The sequence below is a fragment of the Pongo abelii genome, chromosome 5, assembly GCF_028885655.2.
Source record: "Pongo abelii isolate AG06213 chromosome 5, NHGRI_mPonAbe1-v2.0_pri, whole genome shotgun sequence".
Taxonomy (NCBI): Eukaryota; Metazoa; Chordata; class Mammalia; order Primates; family Hominidae; genus Pongo; species Pongo abelii.
The window spans coordinates 170299188-170326669 of NC_071990.2; the positions used below are offsets into that span (position 1 = coordinate 170299188).

Here is a 27482-nt window from a genome sequence, read left to right on the forward strand (position 1 = left end):
TGTCCCATTCCAAATTGTTTGGAAACAATTTGGAAACACAGAATAACTCCAAAGAAAACCAAAAGAAGGGGATAATGAAAGCAAGAGCAGAAATTAATGAAATAGAATATGAAGGAAAATAGAGACACCAGTGCAAATAAGACCTGGTTCTTTAGAAAAATGGGCAATATTAACACACTGCTGGCAAGATCATCTAAAAAAATAAAGTTAGAAAAAGACAAAAACAATTCCTTTTGTGAAAGGAATAATATTGGTACACCCTGGGCAAGATTGATCAGAGGCAGAAAATGGGGAAAGCAGAAAAAAAAGCAATGCTACAGACTTTATGTCACTAAATTTAAAAATGTAGATGAAATAGAAGATTTCCTAGTAAAGCATACATTTGCAAGCCGACTTGAAAATATAGAGAGAAACTTGGTGAGACTTAAGCATTTAAGAGAATAAATGTTCAAAAATTCACAAAAACCCTCCAAGGCCCAGATGGTTATACAATCAGGTCCACAAATTTTGAGTGAACATATGATTCCCGTCTTTTACATACCATTTATTGAAATATAAGAAAAAGAAAACCATCACAGCTGCTTTTATGGGCTGGTTTAGCTTTGGGATGAAAACCAGATGTGAGTATTATATGAAAGAAATTTCATAGGCCAATTTCTTCTATGAACATAAGATACAATCCTAAAAAAAAATTTACAACCTAATTCTGGCAGTGTCCTAAAAAGACACATTGTAAATAATGGAATGTCTGGACTTTGCAAAAAAAATCCATCTGAGGTGGGGGTGGCCATGTGGGTTTGGTAAATGAGAAGATGGTCCATTATCTGAGCCTGCTGGAGCTGTGCCGGGTGCTTTGGAGCTCATCTTCTCCCTAATTATGTTTAAGTACCATTTAAAAGTACAAAGAAAAACACCATAACCAAACATTATTCATCCCATGAATGCATGATTGGTTTAGCAATGGACATTTTGTTAATGTGATTCATCTTATTAACATGGTAAATGAAAAATATCAATTATATAAAAATTTTAAATGTTCACACCATTTTGCAATAATATATATGCACGTAAATTAGAACTTTTCCTAACCTAAAAAGATTAACTTTTCCTTAACTTATGATAATAGTGTATTTACCCAAAATCACAAAGATTATGAAATATAGAAGGGGCTTTAAAAAAAAAAAAAAACAAGAAGGAATGCTCACTAACATTCTGTCAACTGCTCTTGCTTCCTGGGTGCTGCTGAACATCGTGCTGATGGCCCCAGCACTCGCAGTCATGCTAGAAAAACACACAGAAAGTAGAAAGATTGGAATTTCCAGTCTATTTGTTAGGGAGAAACCATTCTCTCTTAAGTCCATTACTCCCTCACTTCGACTTTCCACGTAAAGGAAATTCCACTGACCAGCAGTCCTTTCTGGACACTTCTCTGCAGCTCCCACTGGCTCACTGTGGGGAAAGCAGAGTGACTTGGCGGGCAGAGGGGGGCCGATGATGTCGGGAGAAGAAGCTGGGCCTGTGGCCGGGACCCGACTTCCAGTCTATGACTGGTCAGTCAATGCAGCCCCCAGCTTGGTGTAGTGCTCTGTCATTGCTGTCTTGAAATTCTTGATAATTTTGTCTTTGAACTTGTGTTCTGTAGGTGACGTCCCCAGGGATGACAAAGATTGCTTGTGAGTAGAGGAGGCCCATCCAACACGCACGTCTGCTACTGCTCCTTGCCTCCCCGTCCCCACAGAGCACCCACGATGCCCATGAGCACAGACCCGCTATGGCAGCTGTGCAGCCAGACCCAAAGCACACAGACAGTGAGCATGTAGTGTTTACCACTGAGCAGAACGGGAGCTGACAGCCTCAGAGGCCACACTTTCCTCTCAAACCAGAACCTACATCTAACACAGAGAGAAGGCAATGCCATCCTGAGAAACATGGGTGCCAAGAGCTCGGTCACCTCTGTCCCCGAATGCTTGCCATTTCACTTGGGCTGGGTATGAGGACACAGAGGAAAGGGGAAGAGGACAGCTATGCTCCTCCCCTCCTAGTCCTTCCCTACCTATCAGCGAGCTGGAGGTGCAGCCTGTGGGCGGAGCGTGCACGTGGGGTTCACCTGGAGCATTGCACGGCTCTGCTAAGAACGTCCTTCCCCTAATGCTATCCCTCCCCCTTCCCCCCACCCCACAATAGGCCCCAGTGTGTGATGTTCCCCTTCCTGTGTACCCTAGAGCTTAAAGTATAATAAAAAAAAATATATATATACACACATACATACATACATATAAAGAAGAATGTCCTTCCCTACCTGTCAGTGAACTGGAGGTGCAGCCTGCAGGCGGAGCGTGCATGTCAGGTTCACCTGGAGCATTGCACAGCTCTGGTAAGAGCAAAATGCAAATGTGCGTGAGAGCTACAGAACACACCGTGCAACTTCAATGATTCTGCGATTCTGCAGCTTCAATGATTCTGCATGCAACTTAGATTTTATAACACTGGCCTGCAGTATAAAGACAAACAACAAAACTCATGCCCATAATTTAAAATTTTAATTTTCTGTACTTCGAATGACATTAAATAGCAAGTACACATCCTGACAAGTTGAGGAAGAAACTGTGGCATGAAAAGAAGCTGCTTTATACTCAAGTGCCTTTCACAGCACCAGGTCTTGCTTGTGGAACAAGGGGCTCGGCATCTTCCGTTTGGTGCTGAGTCCCAAGCATATGCTGGGGCCCTGGCAGCAGCCCTGCCCCTTCCTCCTCCTCTGCTGTTTGGAGCCACTCCAACTGTTTTCCTAAGCCGCGTGGGCAGCTGAGTGACAAGGCCCTCACCCCAACAGGATCTTCTGAGGATCAGGTGGGCAAAAATCTGTGAATTCACAGCTCAATATTGGGTAGCCCACTTTTCCGCAGGTATAATACCAGTATTTTCTCAAATAGAATTGAAAGTATAACCTTTGGCTGCTTAAATTTTGACTTTGCTTTTGCTTCAGAACCTGGGTAGGAAAGAGGAGTGTTATTTACTGGGTTCAAACAGACCCTCTGCCTGGTTTGATTGCAGGCACTGAAAATCCCACAGAACCCACAGGCAAATTCCTAAAACTAATGAGAGGGTTTAATAAGGCTGCAGGATACAAAATAAACACAGTAACATACATACAGGTGCATGCACCTAACTTAAAATTCCAATTTTATTTATTATACAGAAAAGGCATATAGGGATACATGGAAGAAAATATGGGCATAATTTTAAGAAAAAAAATTAAAAATTTACTGAGGTGCATAGAATAGAACTAGGTTAACTGACACAAAGACTTGTTATGAAGATAGTCGTAATCCCCCAAGTCAACCTATGCATTTAAATGCAATTCCATTGAAACCCAACAGAGGCTTTTCACTTGACAAGATGATCCTGTGATTCACACACAGGTATAAAGAGCCCAAATGGCCAAGACAGCATGGAAGAAGAAAAGCTGCGATATTTGGCTGAGAGTTGTTATCAAGCCTTATTCAAAAGCTGCAGAATCGACTTATTTGTCACTGGAGGATGAAGAAATAAACTGTGAAAGAGAATAGCTGTGTCCCCAGGAGGAGACCTCACGTATGTGACGCTCAGGGAGCCGGAGCCAGCACAGGCCAGTGGGAAAGAGCAGATCCATCCACAGCGGTGAGGAGATGGTCATGGAGGACAGGCACCCGGAATCAGGAAAGAGCTGATCCATCCACAGCGGTGAGGAGATTGTCATGGAGGACAGGCACCCGGAATCAGGAAAGAGCTGATCCATCCACAGCGGTGAGGAGATGGTCATGGAGGACAGGCACCCGGAATCAGGAAAGAGCTGATCCATCCACAGCGGTGAGGAGATGGTCATGGAGGACAGGCACCCGGAATCAGGGAAAGAGCAGATCCATCCACAGCAGTGAGGAGATTGTCATGGAGGACATGGAGGACAGGCACCCGGAATCAGGAAAGAGCTGATCCATCCACAGCGGTGAGGAGATTGTCATGGAGGACAGGTACCCGGAATCAGGAAAGAGCTGATCCATTCACAGTGGTGAGGAGATTGTCATGGAGGACAGGCACCCGGAATCAGGAAAGAGCTGATCCATCCACAGCGGTGAGGAGATTGTCATGGAGGACAGGTACCCGGAATCAGGAAAGAGCTGATCCATCCACAGCGGTGAGAAGGTGGTCATGGAGGACAAACACCCCGAATCAGCAGCAGAGCTCTCCTCCTACACAAGGGCAAGTATCACGGGCACTTCCAGGCAAAAGGCAAAGACGCTAAACTGCTAATAACAATAAGGAATAGCTGTATAATAGCAGACTGCATAGGAGCTCTACAAATACGATTTTTTAAAACCCACAAATCATAAATGAAAAGATCCCTAAATTTGATGACATTGACCCAAAACCCTGTGCTCAGCCAAAACACCATCAACAAATTTATAGACAAGCCTCATCTTGGGAAGTGATACTCGCAAAACCTGTAACTTACCACTCACCAAAAACTAGTGTCCACATTTAAAGACTCCTACACATCAATGAAAAAAATGAGAAAATGGGGGAAAATGATATGTAGAGATTAATTCACAAAGGAAACTAGAAGGCCAAGAAAAATATGAAAAGTGTTCAACCTCATTATAAACTGAGAAATGCACATAATGAACCATAATTAAACACCATTTTATATCTGTTCCATTTGGCACCATTACAAAGGCCTGACAATACCAAGTTTTGGAAGTGAGAAAGTTGGAAGTCTTGGGCATGGCAGGTGGGAGTGTGGTCAGAAGAACAATGGTCCCCCAGAGATGTCCGTGTCCTAATCCCCAGAACTTGTGAATATGTCAGGTGATGTGGCAAAGGGGGATGAAGTTTGCCAAGGGAATTAGGTGGCTATCAACTGACCCGAGAGGGGAAACTATCCCCAATTGTCCGGGTGGACCCAGTGTGATAATCACAGGGGTCCTCATGAGAGGAAGAGGGAAGCATAAGGGAGAAAATAAGAGAGGCGCAGCTTGAGAAGGACTCACAGATGTTCCCGGCTTTCACGGTGGAAGAGGAGGCCCAGAGCCACTGGCTTCTAGAAGCTGCAAAAGGCAAGGAAACAGCTTCTTCCCTAGAACCTCCGGGAGTCAGCCCTGCCAACACCTGGAACTCAGCCCAGGGAGCATGATTGTGGACCTCCGCCCTCCAGAACGGTAGGAGGATAAATTTGCTGTGTTTTAAGCCCCCAAGTCTGTGGTAGTTTGTGACAGAGGAAACACATACAGCCACCTGGGAGGGACATGGGGTATCTATACAGAGAGAGTCTTGCTTGCGCGGACAGAAAGACAGAGAGATGGATGTTTGCTGCAGCGTTGCTTGAGACAGCAACGTAAGAGTCCATCATTAGAGGAATGGACGAATGAACTTTGGCCTGGTCAGTGGGGGAATGGCCCGGTCGAGGGCAGCATGGAGCAGACACGGGCGTGTGGAGGTGTGGGCGCAGCCCCAGTGGGTCCGTGTCCCAGCCCCTGGTTAGGAGTAATTACTCCTCACACGTCTGTAGGAGGACTTGCGTGAGTGAATGGCACCAAGTCTGGCTTATCAAAGAGCTCAGTAAGTATTCTCCTGGTAATTGTCACATATCCTGATGTAATATTGAGTGAATAAACACATTGGAAAAATGATGCCATTTATTCAAAACACGAAAATGTAAAAGGATGTTTGGCGGTGTTTCAGGTACATGCATGTACTTGTAAGTATAGGAAAAAATAGGTAGATACAGGAAAACTTAACAGACATGCGTCCTGACTTCAGAGCTGTGGCTAACTCTGTGATGGAGGGAGAGGCTTTAGCTACAGTTTTTACACATTGCTTATTGTTTGAAAATTAACTACTTGAAGGAAATGGAGCAGCATTGTAACTTGCCCCAGATCCATTTGGTGAGGGCATGAGGAATGGGTATGTGGTATTTGCATTTGTTTTTTGTTTTAGATACTTCAAAATTTTAAATATGTTTTTGAATAAGAAAAAGGCAATGAACCAATAGAAACAGAGAGACCAAGTACATACCTTTGGGATCCGACTGTATTTAGTGGTGGTTTATCATCCTCTTCTGCCACCCCATTATGCTTTATTTTAACAGCCAAGAAAGATGCTAAGTGTCGTGCTAAAGCCAAAATTCAGCTGGGAGGTTAGCGTCTTCCCTAATGTAAGAGAATTCCATCCATTCCTTCACGTACCTTCATGTACATACAATGGCCTAGCATAGCTACTGTGGAGATTACACGTGAATACATACATAAGCTGTGATCTGTTCAAAGAGGCTTATGCTCTAGTTGTGAGCTGGGACCTTGGGCAACAGATTGGTTTTGGAAATCAGAGGCCTGAGGTTAATTTCAGACACCTCCACATGCTGGCTGGGTGGGTGCCCTGAGCAAGCCAACTATTCATTTTGGCTTTTGTTCTTTTAGCTTTAAAATATAGTGTAGATATAAAATACCCACAATATCTACCTCACAGGATTGTCATGAGCACCAGAAGAAGATTTTTGTGGAAGTACTTTGTAAATATTAATTATTAATCATATATACTTGTTAAAAATAAATAGTAGATAATAAATGTCAGCCACTCACAACTATGCTATAAATTCTCAGAGTTAATAAACATGTCCCTTAACCCAAATAGTTAACATTTTCTCAACTACAAGTCCCTGAGAGTCCTTTAATAAATTACTATTTTCCCTAAATTATATGTGGAAAATTATATGTAAAATAATCTTCCTATTAAATAGGGTCTCATATTATCTCATCTTCCTCAACCAATCCAGTAGCTGGTGCAGGACCTCCCCAGTGCAGGTCCCTTATGAAAGGCATAATTTGTTTCAGTTGTACCAGTACATGAAGAAGTTAAATTCCTTCCACATGTTTGATGTCAGCTCTCCTAAGCACCTGTGCTTCTGTGATCTTTCTGAGACAAACATACATGAGTTCTGTGCTCATAGTTGCAAATAAAGGCAAACTCAGGATCTGCCTGACTCTGGGTTCCATAACCTCCACTGTTTCTAACAGTTTGAAATTTGGTTAAATAAAAAGGATATTTGACAGTGAATAAATGAATATAAATAAAATTTAAATGGTATTTTACTCCAGGCGCTGTTCTTGTCATTGCTTGAATTTTGTGACTCTGAGTGAGGCGAAATGCCTTCCGAGGAGTCACAGATCCCTGCCACAGCTGGACAAAACAAGGCAGGTTTAGAGCCAGCAGACACACAGGCTGCTCATGCAAAACACGGATTTGCTTTCAGCGAACTCAGCGAACCGAGTCCCCACGTGCCAGATCCTGGGCACTGCCCAGCTTCTCCAGCATGTCACTGTGTGCTCTGGGGCTGCTGTGCCCCTGAAGGCTCCATCGTTGGACGGTTCTACAATAGCTTCTTTCTATACTCAACATAAACCTGTCATTGCCGGAAGTCCCTAGAGCACCAGCCCACCTCCAGGATGGACAGTGGAGGACAGGTAAGAAAGCTGAAAATCAACAAGGAACGCCGGGCTCCGTGAAGGAGGGGTCATGTGGCTGTTTCTACAGGGACTCTCAGGGTCACACAGAGACTCGTTCCAGGGCCAGGGGACACCATGCTCTTTGGCTGCAGAACCCGATGGGCTGGAAGAGTGTCTTCTGGGCAGACCTCAGACACCCCCCGTGAGGAGTGCTGGCCTAAGACCAATGCGTTGGAGGCACCGAGGGCGTTCAAAGACTGCAGAGGCTCTATTGCCTTTTCCTGAATGATGGCCAGTGCAGCCCTCACACAAAGGGGTCCCCCTCACTGCTGCTGCAGACCAGCACCAGGACAAGTGCGACGGGTGGGTCAGTGCTGGGCAGCATGCGGGAAATGACTGTGTCATCTCAGCCTTGGGAGCGTCCCTCCAGGAGGGGTCCAGGACAGGAGGAAGGAAGCTCTCTCTCTCCAGCGCTGACACAGAGGCCTTGTGGCTGCTTCATTGTCACAGAACCAGACACTTCCTGTCACCCAGGATGGAAGATGCATTGCAAGAACAAACATTTGAAATTCCAGATAAGTCCTCAAGTGGGGTGAGGGTGGCGATGGAGGAGAGTCATTCTTAAGGAGAATGAAGCTTTAGTTTAGCCACTGAAGTCATTGATTTGCTGTTCTGTCCCGGTGTGTGCCCTGCCCTTGCTTAGGAGACTGTAGCCAAAAGAAAAATAGAAATAAAGTGGAATTAAAAATTCAAAAATAGAAATTAAAAGACTGACTAGAGCATTATTTCTATAAGAATATTCTGATTTCAGTAAGAACTCTCAGCCGGGTGTGGTGGCTCACACCTGTAATCTCAGCACTTTGGGAGGCCAAGGTGGGTGGATTACGAGGTCAGGAGATTGGAACCATCCTGGCCAACATGGTGAAACCCCATCTATACTAAAAATACAAAAAATTAGCCAGGCGTGGTGGCACGTGCCTGTAGTCCCAGCTACTTGGGAGGCTGAGGCTGGAGAATCGCTTGAACCCGGGAGGCAGAGGTTGCAGTGAGCCGAGATCATGCCACTGCACTCCAGCCTGGGCGACAGATTGACTCTGTCTCAAAAAAACAAAACAAAACAAAACAAAAACAAAACAAAACAAAACAAAACAAAAACTCTCATTTCTTGCTGGGGATGAAGAAGAAATGCCATGGAAGAGTCTCTGGTTTTCTTAGAGCCCATTGTTGCTGTTGCCTGTGACAGCGGCCAGCGGCAGGGGCCTCCAGAGGTCGAGCAGCCCGGAGTTCTGCATCCTCCTGTGGCAGCCACCTGCGTGGGCCTCTCTCCCGGGCATGGAGTCCCCATGCCCAGACCCTGGGCCAGGCCCCTTCTCTGGAACTTCAGCCTCCCGGAGAACGGGTCTTTCTAAAACACAAATGTAATTACATTCTCCCCCTACACCTCTGCTTCTGAGGAACTGAACACACAAAGGTCCAAGGCTGGATCATATCTAAAAGCAGAACTCTGACCCACACCTGCCCAGAAAGCCAACTCCTTTTCTGCAATACACAGCCCAGGAGGCCAGTGGCCCTGTCAGGCTTGCAGGGAGCCAGATTGCCATCTTTAGTGACAGCCCAGGAAGCTCAACAGTAACTTCTGTGACAATCAGCTCCAGAGGGCCAAGACTTGATCAGTCCTGACAGCTTCCTAATTTTTGGCCCTGCTTCCAACTCCGGACCAACCAGAGAAGGCGAGATACGCCCCCAGGATGCCCGCCTCTCATTAGAGCTCTGGTGTCCCCAGAGCCTGGCCTCCAACAGGGCACAGCTGGGGCTCTGTGTGTTCATGGGAAGCTTCCCTGTTGTGAGCATCTCTGCCTGCCCAGCCCACTCACAGCAGCAAGCCCTGAATAAACAACCTTTGTTTGTCCACACCCGGTGGCATTTGTTTATTCCACACTTCAAAGCCTGCAGTGGCTGTTCCCTTTGTCCCAAGTGGAACTGGGAGCTATGGGATGATCCACAAGTCCACACCTGGTGACTGTCCAGCTTCATTCCCGGCTCCGGGCCTGCTCTCCTCCCTAGATTGCTCCTGCACCATCTCTCTCTCTTCTTGCCTCCACTCGCCTGTCTTCCTCTCCCCACTCCCTCTGCCTGCCTTTTCCCAGACCCCCATCCAGCTCCTCACTGCCCAGCTTCACCTCCGCTTACCTCTAAGCTTTTACAGAGGTTCACTGCTTTCCGTCTCCTTAGGAAGGCTCAGTGTCAGGTAGGACTCTGCTGTCCTTGGGTTACTGATTAGCCAGCTTGTCTATCCTTTCCTGGGTCTGGTCTCCCAGCGGTTGGCAGCAGGCTGAGTCAGCAGCTGTGGTATTATAGCCATGCTCTACTTCCACGAGCAGAGAGCTAAAATTCTGCTCCAGCTGGGCCCCCAAATGCAATGCTGTCCCCAAATGTGTAAGGAATGTTGAACCATGGTCCTGTTCTCTTAGCCATATTTTTGGGACAATTTACCCGCCACTGCTCTTGCTATATACATAACCTGTTTTCAGAGAGGGCTGTTTTCATAATTCTTTATCATTTCCAGGGCACCTTTTGATGTGATTGCATTTTCTACTCCAGGCCATAAAAGCTGCAGCAGTATTTAACTCAATTGAGGTAAAAATAATTTGGATAGTTGAACCAGCAAACATTTCAACTATGCAATAGCTTGATTTTATTTAGTGGAATTCAGGAGCCCACGGCTATGTGAGGGAAGGGTTTGCAGCAGGAGGGAGGGATGAGTCTGCCTTAAGGAGCCCCAGTGCTCAGGAGAGGAGGGGGAGAACCCCAGTGCTCAGGAGAGGAGGGGAGGAGCCCCAGTGCTCAGGAGAGGAGAGGAGGAGCCTCAGTGCTCAGGAGAGGAGGGGAGGAGCCCCAGTGCTCAGGAGAGGAGGGGAGGAGCCCCAGTGCTCAGGAGAGGAGGGGAGGAGCCCCAGTGCTCAGGAGAGGAGGGGAGGAGCCCCAGTGCTCAGGAGAGGAGGGGAGGAGCCCCAGTGCTCAGGAGAGGAGGGGAGGAGCCCCAGTGCTCAGGAGAGGAGGGGAGGAGCCCCAGTGCTCAGGAGAGGAGGGGAGGAGCCCCAATGCTCAGGAGAGGAGGAGCCCCAGTGCTCAGGAGAGGAGAGGAGGAGCCCCAATGCTCAGGAGAGGAGGGGAGGAGCCCCAGTGCTCAGGAGAGGAGGGGAGGAGCCCCAGTGCTCAGGAGAGGAAGGGAGGAGCCCCAGTGCTCAGGAGAGGAGGGGAGGAGCCCCAGTGCTCAGGAGAGGAAGGGAGGAGCCCCAGTGCTCAGGAGAGGAGGGGAGGAGCCCCAGTGCTCAGGAGAGGAGGGGAGGAGCCCCAGTGCTCAGGAGAGGAGGGGAGGAGCCCCAGTGCTCAGGAGAGGAAGGGAGGAGCCCCAATGCTCAGGAGAGGAGGGGAGGAGCCCCAGTGCTCAGGAGAGGATGGGAGGAGCCCCTTCCTGTCTGCACCTCCCAATCTGGACTGCACAGGCAGCCACCAGTGAGCTCAGCACATTTGGTAACTGAGTGAATGAAAGAACACACCCTGTGTATGGCTTTCACTGGCTAAGCCCCCTTTGAAAAGGGCTGTGTCTGCTGGATAGTAGCGGGGCCCACGTGATGTGATTGAGGGCCGCGGTGTGTGCACATGTCCAGTTTACAGCATCATTTTGAAGCCTAGCAGGGCCAACTATGCAAGTGATTGAAAAAGACAGTCAACAAGTTCTTGTAGACTTTAATCTGTAAAAATAAATATACTTTTAATCAACCATTTAAAAACTGGTCACCATCACATTAAAGCCACATGAAATCTGTATTATATAATAATTTTGCCCTTTTTTCACTGATCTGTCATTTATTCACAGAGATTAAATACACACTTGACCTGTGAAGTGGGACGTCGTTAAATCCATTCCAGATGTGCTACTGTTTTTCATCAGACTTTATGTATTTAATGTTTAGGATCCAGTAACTGTACAGAACCTCGGATTCTATCAGAAGAGGGCTCTGCGACGGTTTGCGTGTGGTTTGTCCCCACCAAAACCTCTGCCGAAATTTGAAATTTGATCCCCAATGTGGTGGTGTTGGGAGGTGGGTCCTGGAGGTTTCTGGATCATGGGGGCAGAACCCTCATGAATAGACCAACACGGTCCTTCTGAGCTAAGTGAGTTCTCGCTCTGGGGGAATGGCCTAGTTCCCGAGAGAGCAGGTGGTTAAAAGAATGGCTTCCTCGGCTTCTCTCTCTTGCTTCTTCTCTCACCATGTGTCTCTTTACACACGCCCAGTCCCCTTCTGCTTTCTGCCATGGGTAGAAGCAGCATAAAGGCCTTATCAGATGCCACTGCCTGTCTCAAACTTTCCAGCCACGCATATCATGAGCCAAATAAGCCTTTTTTCTTTTTCAATTACCCAGTTCTGTTACAGCAACACAAAACGGACCAAGACAGGCTTTAATTATTCTACAAGCTGGAGCAAGAGGATGTAGAGAGAAAACTTTGCTGGGGTGCCCGCTTATATTCCTGAATTTGATCAGTAATGATATGCTCTGTTTTCTTCAATGATAACGTGTGATTTGCTAAAGTAGGTTGGGACATTTTCCCTAATATTATAATTAAATCTTTCACGAATTCTTATAATTTAGAATTCCTGACATATATTTTACTTTAGCTTAACTTTAATTCTTTATCCTTTTATTTTAGGATAGAAGAGGATAGGATATTTTAGGATAGAAAGGAAAAAGAGCAACTTTATCCTGTTATTTTTATTTTTGTTAAAATATTTTTATTGTAAGCATGCTAGAAGTTAGTTCTAAAGACCCCGGAAGTCAAATTCTACACTGTCTACTTTTTAATCACATGAGAGAGAGGGAAACAGCTCCTCTGTCTTCCAACGCACTTCCCCCGTCATCTAATCAATCACACCCCCTCATATGACAGGCCACACTCTGCCTTAGTGGGCTTCCTGGTTCATTTCTGCTTCTGTGTGAGTGGTTACAATTATGTCTGTTTAGAGGAAAAATATGCACAGAACATAAGACATTCAGGAGACGAATGTTCACCACAGGGCATCTCCATCCATCCTCTTTCTGCGTGACTGCCTGGGCCACCTGGCCTTCTTGCAGTATACCAGTTCTCTGAATTCACAGTGCTTAAGACTCTGCCACACCCATCAGCGCCCTGTTGTCAGCCCTCTCAAAAACGGGCTTCTTATCACTGGCGTTCTAATTGTTAACTCTGTGTTTTAAAGCATTTCCCCAGGCTGCTATCTGCCCTGGGCCTGCACGTGGCATCTGCCCACTCTTCCTGGTGGTGCCTGGGCGATGTTTGCAGACGGGTCAGGGAGGCTCACCAACTCTGCACACTATAGGGAGGCCACAACCTGGGCCGACTCACCCCTTGCCCCTACTGTGGGGAGCACAGACAGACGTGGGTCCCATTTTCAAACTGCCAGCTTACGCCTCCTTCCAAATCCTGAGGAGCTATCAGCTCCATTCAATGAAGGAGGAAGCCGACTCAGCCAGGCTATGATGAGGGACAGGTGGGATGGGAACTGGAGCCAGAGCTGTCCTCCTGTCCTGGGCTGCCTGGTCCCGCAGAACACTGAGCGGAGCCAAGGAGTCAGGGTGCCGGGTAGACGGGGCAGGAGGGCTAGGGGACACTCCGAGGACCCCCATGGAATCTGTGAGAATTCTACTTCTTTACTCCAAAGCTACTGGAGAGTAGAAGAGCACTGGCAAGGCCTTGGGCCTCAGGCAAACTGAAATGCATGTTTGGGCCTCCACAGTTAAAAAGGGGGAGAAAGAGAGCATGAGAGAGGGAGAGAGAGAGAAAGCAAGAGCCAGAGGGCACATTATTGCGGAAGAGAGAGAGGATGGAGAGACAAGAGAAGGAGAACTATTGATTGATTGATTGATTTGGACTGTCAGATCACGGAGGACCCTTCCTGTCCCCGACGCGACGGCTGCATTTTGTCTGGAGTCTGCATGGTTCTCCTGGTCAGCTTGCAGGACTGTGCAGAGCAAGTTGGGATTCACTTGGCTGGAACGCACCCCTCCGGGCTGCAGGTTGGAACCTGAATGTTTAGGAAACCACGCCTAGCTTTCTAAAAGACGGGCACTGTCAGAAAACCCTGAGGAGCCCAGACCCACTGCACTCACTCTCCTTCTGGGCTGATTCCCTGTGATTTGGCCTGCAACATGGAGTCTGAACTGCCTAGAGCTGTGATACAAGCTAGGTCACCCCGGAGGATGAAAAGGAAGCTTGTACTTTCTGGATAGTGCACTCAAAGCTCCTGTGAAAAGCATCAATGAATGAGCAGAATGTATGACTTAATGGAACTTCCTAGCCATGTCTTCAGCATGGTCAGCTACAAAAACATGCGTGGACTGAGGCTGCGCCCACAGTCCTCAGTGAGGACGGGGACTCAGGCCACGGGGCTGTCGTCACAGCCTCACCTGCTCAGTGGTCCTGGAGAAGCCACGTTTCATTATAAAAATGTTGCCATTTTTATAAAATACCCTGTGAATTAACTTTTACAATAAAACCCCCATCCATGAGTGGGCTTGAATCATCCTTTTAAATTTCAGTGCAGGTTTTTAGAAAGCTTGAGGAAGGTTCTGGCCTTCTGTTAGGAAGCAGATTTCAGGAAGGGAAGGTGAAATTGCACACAGATGAGCTCAATGGGTGTTTGAATCTGTCTGCTCTGACCCCTGGGAAATGCTTGTATTTTCTCGTGGTGTGTACAGAGAATAGACCCTGCCTCCACCGTCCTCACTGTCAGGGAGCTCAGCAGCAGCCTCCCCTCACCTACGCTTTGTTCTAGACGTGAAGTTCCTTATAGGCATCTAAAACCAACTCCTTGTTCCAGGAATATTTCACGCCTCCTTCCAAATCTACCCCTGTCTTCTCTGGTTTTCTGACTGGCTTCCTCCCAACGATCTTGCCCAGCTGCATCAGCCCTGAGGGGCCCAGGACGTCCGCAGGGACTTCAACGACCTTCTCCACCTTCATGTAAAATTCTTTTAATCTTTCAGGAGAAAGCTGCTTTCTGAATTGAAAATGCTGTGGCCCTCACCAGGCAGCTTACCTGAAAACACTGCTATCTTTCTTCTTGAAAAATTGAGGAAAATTCTCTTTGGAAAAGTAAACACCAAAAAAAAAAAAAGTTTTTTTTTTTTCCCCAAAACGCTTTTATGCCCTTTCTTTCTTTTTTTTCTTTTTGAGATGGAGTTTCGCTCTGTTGCCCAGGCTGGAGAGCAGTGGCGCAATCTCGGCTCACTGCAGCCTCCTCCTCCTGGGTTCAAGCAATTCTCCTGCCTCAGCCTCCTGAGTAGCTGGGATTACAGGTGCATGCCACCAAACCCACCTAATTTTTTTTTTTTTTGTATTTTTAGCAGAGATGGGGTTTCACCATGTTGGCCAGGATGGTTCTGATCTTCTGACCTTGTGATCCACCCGCCTTGTCCTCCCAAAGTGCTGGGATTACAGGCGTGAGCCACTGCGCCTGGCCTATGCCCTACTTTTTATACTAAAACCAGAGTTTAGTCTCTACTCACTTATAAGGTGCCTTCCCTACCTAAAGCTGGTGCGTGCCCCGTGATGGGCAGGCATGAGGATTATGGTGCCCCTACCATGTGCCACGCAAGGAATCAGGGAGGAAGAGGTTAAAAGAGGGAAAAAAATGTTCCTTTTATTTGAGATCATGGCATAATTTGGGTGTTTGTGTATGCTGACAGCTTAACGTGGAGTTTAAACTCAAATTCAATTTCCAGCACAGAGTCCTGCAACCGCCTCTTTAAAATGCGTTTGGGGAGGAATGGCCAAAGGATTGGGAAATGCTTCCCCAGCCAGAGGGGAGTAAGAGCAGGGGAAAGCCATGGCAGGATGACAGCATGGAAACGAGGCGCCTGCCGGGAAGCAGCATCCTGGGCAGACCTTGAAAAGACACGCTAGGTCGGCCGGGGAGGCTGCTGGCGTCTGAAACCAGAGCTCCGCATGGAAGTCTTTGCTGGGGCGGGGACTCACGGCCGCACTCCACAGGGCAGAGCCCATCTGCAGGGACTCCTGTTAAAACGGTGGCCTCGGAAGATAAAGCGACTTGGCAAGATGACACTGAAACCCAGACACGCACAGGACACTGCGTGGAGAGGGCCCCTGTGTGCAGCAGGCTTCTCCTGACGCAGTCACTGCGCCTCATACCATGGTCATGACCTTCAGGGCCGTCGGCTGGAACCTGCGGATCTTCTTCTTCAGGGCCTTGGAGGCCTTAATACGGCACAGCTTGGGCACGGGGGACAGGAGTGGCCCCGAGCTGACCGGGACCTCCTGGGTCCAGGCCAGCTCCGCGTGCCCGGCCGCCACATAGCCCGGTGCCAGGCCACAGTCCCTGCTCTGGGCGCCACCCTCCTCGTCGCTGCTGCTGGACTCATGGTCTCCGAATCGGTTGGTGGTGTGGTCACTGGACTCTCCCTCGCTGGTCTCCGGGATGACTGACGGGAACCGCGGGTCACACTCGGCTGAGTGCTTGGAGGGCTCTGAGTCGCTCCTGGTGTAGGCGTCCTGGCGGACCAGTGAGGGCCGGCCCCGGGCCAGTGGGCCACCTGCTTTCCTGGCCATGGGCCTGGGGGGCCCCAGGTTAGACTCAGGACAGCTGGCCAGGCGGGCCCGGGCCGAGATCTCCACAGTGGACTGCCAGCGGCGATGCTTCCTCCTGGCCACCGAGGTGAGCAGTGATGCCTCAAAGGGGAACAGGGCTTGGGCTGAGGTCCGGTGGCTCTCCTGCGGGGCCACCGCCAGGGGGACGAGGACAGGCATGGGGTAGAGGGTGGACTCGGAACACGAGCGCCCGGGTACCTCCCAGGCCAGGGTTGGCCTCCTTGGGAGCCCGCCCCTCCCTGGGGGCCAGTGGGCAGGGTCCCCCTCCAGGGATGGCTGGGGGGCTGCATGGGCTCCCTCAGGCCTGTCCAGTAGAAGCGGCAGCTGCCTTGCAAACCTCAGCATCTTGTCCGTGGGCCTTCTCTTGATTTTTTCAGCCTTGCTCTTGGGGGGACCCATTTTCAGACTGACAGCAAAGGATGGGTGGGCAAAGTGCCCAGAGGCCGGTAAGGGGCTCTTGTCCAGCATCCTGGATGGGGATAGGATGTTGCCTTGTCCATAGTCCTGAGCTGGGGGCGTCTGCTGGGCCTTCAAGCTGGGAGAGGGCCGCGCCATAGTCTCCCTGAGGATGCAGCTGTTTGAGAGCTTGGAGCCCTCCTCTGGAAGGCTGCCAGGGTGCTGGGGACCCTCAAGGGGCATGGATCCCTGCTGCTGGGGCCCGCCCCTGCCGGCACCCCTGCTCTGAGCTGGCCCTCCCTCGTCCTCCCTCCCTGGGGCGAAGACCAGCAGTCGCCCTCCACCGTCTGTACTCCAGCCACCCTGCCTCTGTGGGGATGGGGACGCTGCATGCCTTAGAGGTCCCTGTTCTCCTCCGCTACCCTTTGCTGGGGTCTCCCGGCCCCACAGATGCAGCAGCCTGTTGATATAGGCTCTGGCCCTGGCCGGGCTGGCCTCGAGGACCGTTCCAGTCTGGATGGTGTTCAGACCTGCGGGGCCCAGGGGGCTCTCCCTAGGGGACGAGGGGCCACCTCTCTGTGGGGTTTCCTTAGTCAGGACAAACAGGGGGCTCTGTAGAGCCACCGCGTGCAGGGGGCTGGGGTACGGGTACACCTCCCTGCCGCCCTGGGACACCAGGTCCTGCCGATACTTGGGGTCCGGCACGTGCAGCGGGATGTCCACCCCCTGGCAGAGGAGCCCGAGGAGCTCGGCGTCCGTGCTGGCTTTCTGGAGCCCCGTGTCCGCCGGCAGGGCTCTGTCAAGATCACCTGGGAACGAGAAACATGAACAAACACATTAACTACGGAGAGGATTTAGCGCACTGTTGATTTCACTTCATGCGTGGCAGCCGGGAAGGAAACGCTGCTCATTCACTGCTTCGAGGAACTCCTGAGTCCCACGGGAGACGGCGACTCACAGTCACTGGGGTCCGCATTTAGACACAGGGCGCGGGGCAGACGGGAATGCGTTTAGACACAGGGTGCGGGGCCGTTTGTGTTTAGACACAGGGTGTGGGGCCGTTTGCGTTTAAACACAGGGCGCGGGGCCCTATTTGCGTCTGCAGTGCAGCCCCCTCAGCCTGTTCTGATCCTTCCCCTTGCGGGAAAGCGCATGGGCAGTGAGAATCACCAGTTCAGCGCCCTCATTTCTCTGAGGGCTTGGAGGCTGAAGAGGCCCCACAGCGGTGGGATGGAGTCCTAAGGGAGGCCAGGGGCTTGGAGCTGGTCCCTGCAGATGCCCTGGAGGAAACCACGGGGCTTCTCAGTAAGAAAAGACCAAATGGTTATTACTAAACCCGGCCTTGTATAAGAAATAAAACGCGGACAAAAATGACATCTGTGCCTTTGGAGACAGTCTGAAGACAACTACAGCCCCTCCCGGGCCAGCGGGTGGGATCCAGGCGTGAGCCCGGTTCTCTCCCCACCAGCACTTTCAACCCCACCCTCACTCCAAACACCAGTGGATCCAGGGTTTTTGAAGGATTTTTTTAAGCTTGCTGATGTCCATTTTAAATACAGGGAAAAGTGCTGTGTGTTAGAAGAGCTGGTGGTGATGCGCAGGCCACATTTGATTCCTGCTTGCATCCAAACCACCACGTGGCCTGCGGAGGCCCTTCCAGCGCCCGTTAGAGCCTGAGAGCGCGCTCCGTGTAGGGTCCCCGGCTCTGCCCTCAGCAGCTGGGGACTGCACTCCGCCATCCCCTGTGCCTGAAATGAGAACCCCACCTTCCCTGGCAGTTTCTTACCTGTAGACACAGGCCTAGGCCAGAATGTGCCCCACGGCTGGCCTGCATCCTCCACGCTGCCCGGGGGCCTGGCACCCTCCTCGGTAGCCTGGGGTCTCCACGCTGGCACAGTAGTCTCATCAACCGACCGGGGCCTCCAGTCCCCCATGCCGGGCCTGGCTTTGTGGGCCAGGGCCACAGGCAACAAACTGCCCAGCGAGGGAGAGATGTGGTCACTGCAGACAGAGGCACAGGACGTGGACAGGGAGCAGGATCCACCGTCGCTCATCTCGTAAAAGCCTGGACGGAGCAGACAAGGCAGGTCAGTGACCCCCATCCAGAAGAGCCCAGGGCCCCCTCTCCTCCTGAGCTTGTCACGGCACAGGTGGGCCCGAGGGCACCCCTGAGCTGAGGCTACCGGAGGCTGTGGGCCATCGTCCATACAGCCGGCCTGGGAGAGAGTGGCTCAGGTGAGGATGTTCAGGATTCTTCCCAGGAGCTGTCAGTGGGTCAGTCAGGGCCCACTCCACCTGCACTCTGCAACACTGGCCCTCCCTCTTCCTGGCAAGTGGTCCCTTTAGTCCTGGGTGGTCGATGCCTGCCTAAGGGGTGGCCTCTTCCTCTGGATTTCAGTCCTTTTAGGACAGGCCTCTGGCCCCTGTTTCTCTCTCTCTTCCATGGTGCCTGCCAAGTTGAGAAGGAGACCAATCTGGGGAGGTGCTTCAGCCACAGGCCTCCTGAGTCCAACAATGTCACTTAGACCACAATGTGATTTTTGCAAATTAAAAAAATAAGAGCGAGGTAGCCAATTAATATATATGCCCTGAGAAAGGCTTCAGTGTTGCCTCCTAACTTTCAGATCAGCCTGACGAAGCGGCCCCCTCCCTGCATGGACACTGGGAGACCTGGAATGGAATCTCAGCCCGAGAGGGGCTGGGGGGACAGGCTTCACCTCTGCCTGTGCTGCGTGCCTGCCTCTGTGTCTGCGAGGTCAGGGCGCCCTGGTACCTGAGCTGGGCCTGCTGTCGCTGTCCAGGGCCTCCCCTGAGGCTGTGCCCACATCCAGCTGCAGCTTGCTAATCTGCAGGTCCAGCTGGTCCAGGTGGGTCTTCAGGCCGATGTCCTGCTGTCTCAGCCGGGACTGAGAAGGGAAAGAAGAGAAAGAGAACTATTGTACCTATGGAAAGCAAAACTTAAGGCTCAAAGGGGTGAAACATGCATTGTGAATGCAATTTAAACTCCCAAAGTCCACGCGAAATACATCTTCTAAATCCGGCAGCTGCCCCTGCTCGCTCTGAAGCAATTCCCTTGCTCCACTGTCACAAAAAGAAAAGTCTACTGACACCCATCCCCTCCTCCCACACACACATACACACACACACACACACGTACATACACACACACAGACACACATATACACACACATACACACACATATACACACACATACACACACATACACACACACATACACATCACATACACACACATACACACACACACATACACACATATACACACACACACACACATACACACACACACACACACACACACACACGGGTTTTCTCCAGATCAGACTGCTTTACTTATCCTCACTTTTCAAATTACATTTCTTTATAAGGATACAGAATTCTACAGCTTATGAGAGTGAAATCAGGATCAAAAACAACACCTCCTTTTGGCAGACAGGAACTACCTGCACCGTCTATTTTGCTGTGTTTTTCAGCCTGCATAAGGGTTTACTCTCCTGTACTAACGCTTTACGCATCTTGTGCCTGGGTGCAGTGGCGTCCTTTCACTCGGCTGCCTCCGGATCCCTGGTGCCTGAGGAGCACAAACCTTTTGACTTTTCAAGAAGGTAAGAAAGTCCCTTGGAAAGAAGGAAACCCCCCCCCCCACCTTCACTAATAAGTCCCTTCTTCCCTGATAGAAGAAGTAACATTTTGAACTGTTACAGGCTTTGGCAGAGCTACCAGGGGAGAAGGTTCTCAGCAAAATATGGAAAATGTCAGCTTTACCTGGAATAAATGCAGCTTGAAAATCGGCCTTCAGGATCTTTTGTTTTGTTTTTGAGACAGGGTCTTGCTCTGTTGCCCAGGCTGGAGTGCAGTGGTGCGATCATGGCTCACTGCAGCATCAACCTCCCCAGGCTCAGGTGATCCTCCCACCTCAGCCTTCCAAGTCTCTGGGACTACAGGCATGCACCACCATGCCCTGCTAATTTTTGTATTTTTTGTAGAGACGGGGTTTTGCCATGTTGCTCAGGCTGGTCTCCAACTCCTGGGCTTAAGTGATCTGCCTGCTTTGGCCTCCCAAGGTGCTGGGATTACAGACATGTGCCTGGCCAAGAGATTGTGTATTTAGAAGTTTCCATCACAGCCCTGCCCTGAGAGGCTGCGCCTTCTCCTGGCCTCAGCTTCCCCAACTCTAAAGGGCTTATTATGAGCATGTGTGTGTGTGTACATGTGTGCGTGTGTGTGTGTGTCTTTCTTTCAATTCTAAAACATTTCTTGTTTTGATGAACAACTACAATTAAGGCAAATAATTAATGAATGTAATTATGTGGCTGGTTCTCTTAAGAAAATGATTAATTATATTTCAAATTTTATGTGGGAAATGAGGAGTTCCCCTGAGCCCCATAACCTGGGCCTCAGGGAATTACTTCAGTAATTTCCACAATATAAGAAATCATTACAAGAGAGAGGCAGGTAGCAATGGTTTCCTGTTCTGATGAGAGAATGACTTCTCTGATTTTCCACACAAAAGTGCCTATTATCAGCACGGGTGAGGGGATGGAGGCTGGGCTCGACCCAGCACACAGCTTCTGTGCCAGGAGCAGACCTCCTCCTCCAGGATCCAACTCAGGGGCCTCCTAACAACCTCCAAAGTTTGCACAGTGACAGAGTCTGAAGCCATAATATTTTTTTTTTTAGATGGAGTCTCGCTCTGTCCCCCAGGCTGGAGTGCAGTGGCGTGAGCTCAGCTCACTGCAAGCTCTACCTCCCGGGTTCAAGCCATTCTCGTGCCTCAGCCTCCCGAGTAGCTGGGACTACAGGCGCCCGCCACCACGCCCAGCTAAGTTTTTGTATTTTTAGTAGAGACGGGGTTTCACCATGTTAGCCAGGATGGTCTCGATCTCCTGACCTCGTGATCTGCCTGCCTCAGCCTCCCAAAGTGCTGGGATTACAGGCATGAGCCACCCCACCCAGCCTCTGAAGCCATAATATTATCTGTGAATGCGTACATGGCAAAAACCAATCCTGAATTTAATCAAAATGTTATGCTTCCAGAACCACCCAGCTTCATGTAAACATACGGGCTCCTTACCCTGCACATTTTTACACAGGTAAACCGCTATCCAAGTGAACAGCACCACCCGCCAAGCCTGAGCAGCACACACAGGCGGGCTCTCCCACATCAGCTATGCAAAGAGGAAGCCTGGATCCAAACAAAGGGGCTGGGTGGATCCTTACAGCACAGGACTTTTCTTTTTCCTGGCGTAAAACAAAACCCATGGTACCGACAGAAAATTAAGTTCCTTTGTAAGGCCACACCTCAACGTTTAAAACGATCTACATGCCCTGTCCTCTTCCAAATCACACTCTCCTTCTTCTGAAGGAGGGGAGCCCCTGCACCCCAGCCAGCTTTGTCCTCCTCCCCCAGCCCCGTTCCCGCCCCCGTGTCTGTGCTGGGTTAATTGCTTTGTGATTAATGTTTGGCCAGCCAGGCCTTCAGTTGTTGGTTTCTGATTAATAGTCGAGGGGCTGCAGGACGCACAGAGCTCTCAGGCACTCACAGGTTATTTATTACGTCCTCAGGTCCCGTCTACGTCTGCAGGACTCCACCATTCAGGATTGACGCTGCTTGTAACCCTGACCAGTGTCCCTAACCCCGACCGCCGTCCCGAACTTGGGGTTTGTTTGTGCTTTTCATTAACTCTTTCTTAGGGTCAGACATTGTGCTCACGGTCACAAAATCTATGTGGCCAGGAAGGAGGGCAGTCTACTGCAAGGCCAGCCCCAGAGCGTGATCTCCACACATGTCCACGATTGGACCGACTCACTCCACAGCAGCAAGCGAGCCCTGGATGGCCGTGCTCCACTTCCCTCTGCAAGCGTTCAGGCTAACTCCAGGCGGCCCCCTGCAAGCGTTCAGGCTAACTCCAGGCGGCCCCCTGAAAGCGTTCAGGCTAACTCCAGGCAGCCTTGCTCACGGTGTGCTCTGGGGGCATCTATGCCAAACCCCTGGGCCTGGGGAAAGGGCAGGAGGGCCTGGTATAAAGGCGCTCATACCAAGCCTCTCCAGGCAGTGGGATCAGCTAGGTACCCCTGCAGACCCCAGGCTCCAGGCCCCACTCATTTCTTGAGACTCTACCAGGTAAGCCTGGGAACCTGCATTTTAACAAGCTTCCCAGGGACCAGAAAAGTTCCTTAAGACAACAAAAAGTTTGAGGATTTCTATTCCAGGGGGTGCCGTTAAAAAAAAAATAGGTTAATCCCTTTCTTTGAAATGCATTCTTTACGCACCGCAAGAGAATGACCTGATTTCCATGTGCTGTGCCTTTTCCGTGGGCAAGTCAGCAGTCCAGCCATCGCCAACACCTTCACGGCACATGTGGAGGATAAACATGAAAAATGCCTTACTGTTCAGGATATGGAGATGGCATCTGAAACACCTCCTTTCTATCCCTGAGAGCTAGAATGCACAAAGGAAACATTCTATGCCTGAATTCCAAGGCTATCCCTTCCATTCTGGAGAGAGGTAAATGCTATTACCTAAGTTTAAAAGAGGTCTATCAATCAACAGCAAAGGGGTCCGTGGTTCACAGACTGGACTCGTGGATAAAAAGCAGCACTGAAGCCTTGCAGGTTTCTGGGGCTGCCTGGCCCTAATGCGTGGCCCTGAGCAAGTTGTCACCCTGCCTCCTTTGGTTTCCGTGTGCTCACAAAGCAAGCACAGTCGGCCCAAGGAAAATGCCAGGCATCATGTTGATGCGGCAGAATCAGACGCACAGCTTGCTCCTGCAGCATGGAATGTGGGAAACTGCCAGGGAAAAGGAATTGTTGCAAGCTGCCACTTTCAGAACAAGTCATGACCAGCAATGTCAAGATGGGGAAATTCTTCAGGATAAGATTTCACTGCAGACTCCCGGAGCCCTTCTGTGTCTCTCCCCTTGTGGACACAGCGCCCACTGGTGAAGGATGCGGTTTTCGGTCTATTTGTGGGCCCTGAGTTCCAGGGAGTTGATGAAGTCCTTTTATCTAGGGCTTGTTGGGGAACCTAAACCTTATGAATATAGGAATGGCCGGCACTTCTTGGAAATGACAAGTTTCCTCACAGACATACATGAGGATGCAAAGTCAACCCTCTCTGGATTGGCCACACAGCAGCAAACCCACTTGGGTCAGACGGTACGGGGATCTCATCAGCTTAGAAACCCAGAACAGGGAGATCCCAACTTCTGAAATCATCTTCCCTTTTGTTGCAGCAATACAAGTCACTCATTTATTTATTCAACAAAATCCTAAGCACCCTCTACTGCACTCTCGTTTGTGGCACGGCAGTTAAAACGCTGCAGCACATTACCACAAGCCTTGAAGTGATGAGTGCTGCTATTTTCCTGACTGTTTAAATCCCTGGAAATGCTAACAATCGTTCTCACCTGAGAATTCCTATAGGCTAAAGCTGCTCAGGGCCTGATAAATGTTCTTCCTGCCTTCACACCTGAATGATGACCAATGGCCAGGTGAGCACCAAGGTGGGCGGAGGGAACCCTGAGTTAGCCAGGAGCTGCTGGAGTGTGTAACCGTTCCAGCAAGCAAGGCTGTTCATTGTATTTAACATTATAGAACTGCTATCACTCCTAATGTTTTTCCCTGTAAGAAAAATGTAAAAGTGTTAAGCCCTGGGCTGATGTCACACAAATTCAATTATTCTTCTCTTTTGATCACATAATCCATCCCGAGAACAAAGTTTCAAAACAAAGTCTGCGTGTTCCTTCTGGTCCCCACATTAAAAAAAAAATAATAAAATAAACAAAAAATCTGTTTGATCTTCTCTTCCAAAAGGCTACTTGTAATTAGAGGCTGAGCACTTGCAAGTTTGATTTGTATATTTCTTAAGCCAAGTTAATCATCACGTGCACTCTCAGCCCCTTGACAGAACAGTTGAAGCCAGCATCTCAGCAGCACCTCCCTTCCCATCACATGCGTGTAACACATCTGTGGCTGTCGTGTGCGGAGCTGAGGTCACGCAGAAGCTGCGATTGTGTCTGGTGCAAACACAACAGCATCTCAGCAGCACCTCCCTTCCCATCACATGCCTGTAACACATCTGTGGCTGTCGTGTGCGGAGCTGAGGTCACGCAGAAGCTGCGATTGTGTCTGGTGCAAACACAACAGCATCTCAGCAGCACCTCCCTTCCCATCACATGCGTGTAACACATCTGTGGCTGTCGTGTGCGGAGCTGAGGTCACGCAGAAGCTGCGATTGTGTCTGGTGCAAACACAACAGCATCTCAGCAGCACCCCCCTTCTCATCACATGCGTGTAACACATCTGTGGCTGTCGTGTGCGGAGCTGAGGTCACGCAGAAGCTGCGATTGTGTCTGGTGCAAACACAACAGCATCTCAGCAGCACCTCCCTTCCCATCACATGTGTGTAACACATCTGTGGCTGTCGTGTGCGGAGCTGAGGTCACGCAGAAGCTGCGATTGTGTCTGGTGCAAACACAACAGCATCTCAGCAGCACCTCCCTTCCCATCACATGTGTGTAACACATCTGTGGCTGTCGTGTGCTAAGCTGAGGTCACGCAGAAGCTGCGATTGTGTCTGGTGCAAACACAACAGCATCTCAGCAGCACCTCCCTTCCCATCACATATGTGTAACACATCTGTGGCTGTCGTGTGCTAAGCTGAGGTCACACAGAAGCTGCGATTGTGTCTGGTGCAAACACACAAACGAGCTAAACAGACGGCCAGGATTTGCTCACTGGGTGAGTAAACAAAGTCTGTACACCAGCTACTTTCCTCTCAGGAGACATCAGGGGCAGAGTTGGGGGCCCAGGTTAATCCCACACAGTCTGCCACCTCCGTCTTCCACAAGGTCAGGAGATAACGGGGATCCTGAGAGGCGTCCCAGACACTGGACTTCCTGATTCTTTAATCCAGAAGGGTTTGCTACGTTAACAACCTGGCTGAGCGAGGGAGGCAGATGGTCGTGCCGCAGCTTCACTGGGCAACATTTAAAGGCAGTGACTTTTAACAGGACAGACTTAAATTTCTAATATAAAAGAAATTTCACTTAGTGTAACAGAGGTAACACAAGTAAACAGATATCTTTCTCCAGCCTTTTTAGTTTGTCTTTAAGAAAATACAGCAACTACGAAAACGCTTGTGAGTTGTTTCCAGTAAGTTTAACAAGATCATACAATAACATAATAAGCAGAGGGGTAATGACTGGAGTTCCTTTCATTGTGTGAAAGGAGGGGTTCAGAGCGCCCAGGGAGTGCTGAAGAGGGCCTGTGGCAGGGAAATCAGAGTCTCTCTCCTCTGGATCAGAGGACACGCCTCTCCTTACAGGTCAGGTCACATTTTAAAGTTGAAGAGGCCTTTGTCAGTTACATGCTTTCCCCCAATACTTTATTACAGTGACGCGACCTTAAGAAACGTCAGCACATTCCTGAGGACAAGTCGGGGTGCGCTTTACCACGCGGACACTGTTGCCCCTAACCCAAGACAGCAGGGGGCACCTGGGCCCCCGGGGAAGTGATGCCAGGATCCCGAGCCGACCTCCGCCAGGGGAACGCCAGTCAGTACCTGCAGGTCAGAACAATGCTGTAACTAACGAACAGGGTGTCCCTCCCAAATCTGCCAGCTTCGGGATGCTGGCGTGGGTGGGCGCACACCCACGCAGGGCGGAGCGCGAGCTGCAGCCCCGGGCAGTTTTCAGGGTCCTCACCTGTGCGCTTCACCTCTAGGCACCTGCGCGCGGGGCCTCTGTGTCCCCCTCCTTGGAGACCGAACTGCATTCCAATCAAATCCCAAAGGACGTCCCCTTCATCCATCAGACGCCCCCGTCCCACTAACACACAGTCGCGGCCGGCACCAGGAAGGAGCAGCGCCTGTGGCCCGCACACCTCGCAGCCCCGAGTCCCGGCGCCCGGTCCTTACCAGCTGCTCCTGCAGCGCGGCCAGCGCCGCCTCCAGCTGTTGCTCTGGGCCGTGGAGGCCGTGGGGGCCGCACGGCGCGGCGGGCGCGGCGGGCGCGGCGGGCGCGGCGGGCGCGACGGGCGCGAGCGGGGGCTGCAGGGCCAGGGCGCCCCGTACCCGCTCCTGCTGCGTGGCGCGCAGCCCCTGCAGCTCCTGCAGCCCCGCGAACGCCGCGCGCAACCTCGCGCCCAACCTACGGCGGTCCCAGCCCGCGGGCCCCGGGGGTCCGCCCAGCGTCCACATCTCCCGGGCAGGGTCCCGGCCTCCCGAACCCCACGAGCGGCGCCGGAGGCCCAGCGCGCGCGGATCCCGAGCTGTGTCGCGGGTCCTCCTGCGCCTCCTCTCTCCGCCCCCGGCTCCGCAGGTCGCCAAGGTGGGCTGGAATCTGTGGCCGGGCGCAGAGGGCGGGGTCTGCACGCGCCCCGAGGTCACCGCGGCCGCCCCCGGACCCGCCCCGCCGACCCCCCAGGCCCCTCGCCGGCTGCGGGCAGGGCGGGCGCACCCAGACCCCGGGGCCAGCTGAGCGCCTCCGTGACTTCAGCGGGGAGGGCCAGCCGGGAGGAGGAGCCCGGGGGAGAGGGGCAAAGAGGCGCAAGTGGAACAAAGGCGGAGAAAGGGCTTGTTAAGGTTTTAAAATGTTTATAAAGAGAAATTATTGGGACATTATCGCATTGCAAGGACCGTGTTACCATTACAGACGCAGTAGAGATTTCAAAACCGTATCACCCACGTTTCCCAGTGGGTATCTGCAGTTTGGAAACCGCACCTTGCTTTTTTTTTTTTTTTTTTTGAGACAGTGTCTGGCTCTGTCGCCCAGGCTGGAGTGCAGTGGCGCGATCTCCTCTCACTGCAACCTCTGCCTCCCGGGTTCAAGCGATTCTCCTGCCTCAGCTTCCCGAGTAGCTGGGACTACAGGCGCCTACCACCATACCCGGCTAATTTTTGTATTTTTAGTACAGATGGG

General features: G+C 50.8%; 1 protein-coding gene across 2 annotated transcripts; it reads right to left on the bottom strand.

Moving 5' to 3' along the window:
* Positions 1-1854: 1854 nt before the first annotated feature.
* Positions 1855-26906, bottom strand: DACT2 (dishevelled binding antagonist of beta catenin 2). 2 transcript variants are annotated; one of them, XM_024248656.3, is made up of 5 exons: positions 26480-26906; positions 19313-19445; positions 18326-18604; positions 2300-2371; positions 1855-1892 (listed from the first exon to the last, which is right to left on the bottom strand). In XM_024248656.3, exons 1-5 carry the CDS (start codon positions 26759-26761, stop codon positions 1855-1857), a joined length of 804 nt encoding a protein of 267 aa, XP_024104424.3. In that variant the 5' UTR covers positions 26762-26906. The 2 variants fall into 2 exon arrangements, with proteins under 2 accessions (XP_024104424.3, XP_024104422.3); XM_024248654.3 differs by lacking the exons at positions 1855-1892; positions 2300-2371 and adding an exon at positions 15161-17348.
* Positions 26907-27482: the final 576 nt, after the last annotated feature.

Coding starts and splice junctions, on each gene's coding strand:
- DACT2 (XM_024248654.3), bottom strand. CDS start 26,761: ATGTGGACGCTGGGCGGACCCCCGGGGCCCGCGGGCTGGGACCGCCGT. Junction 19,446..26,479: donor CCGCGCTGCAGGAGCAGCTG/GTAAGGACCGGG, acceptor TTCCCTTCTCAG/TCCCGGCTGAGACAGCAGGA. Junction 18,605..19,312: donor CGACAGCAGGCCCAGCTCAG/GTACCAGGGCGC, acceptor TGCTCCGTCCAG/GCTTTTACGAGATGAGCGAC.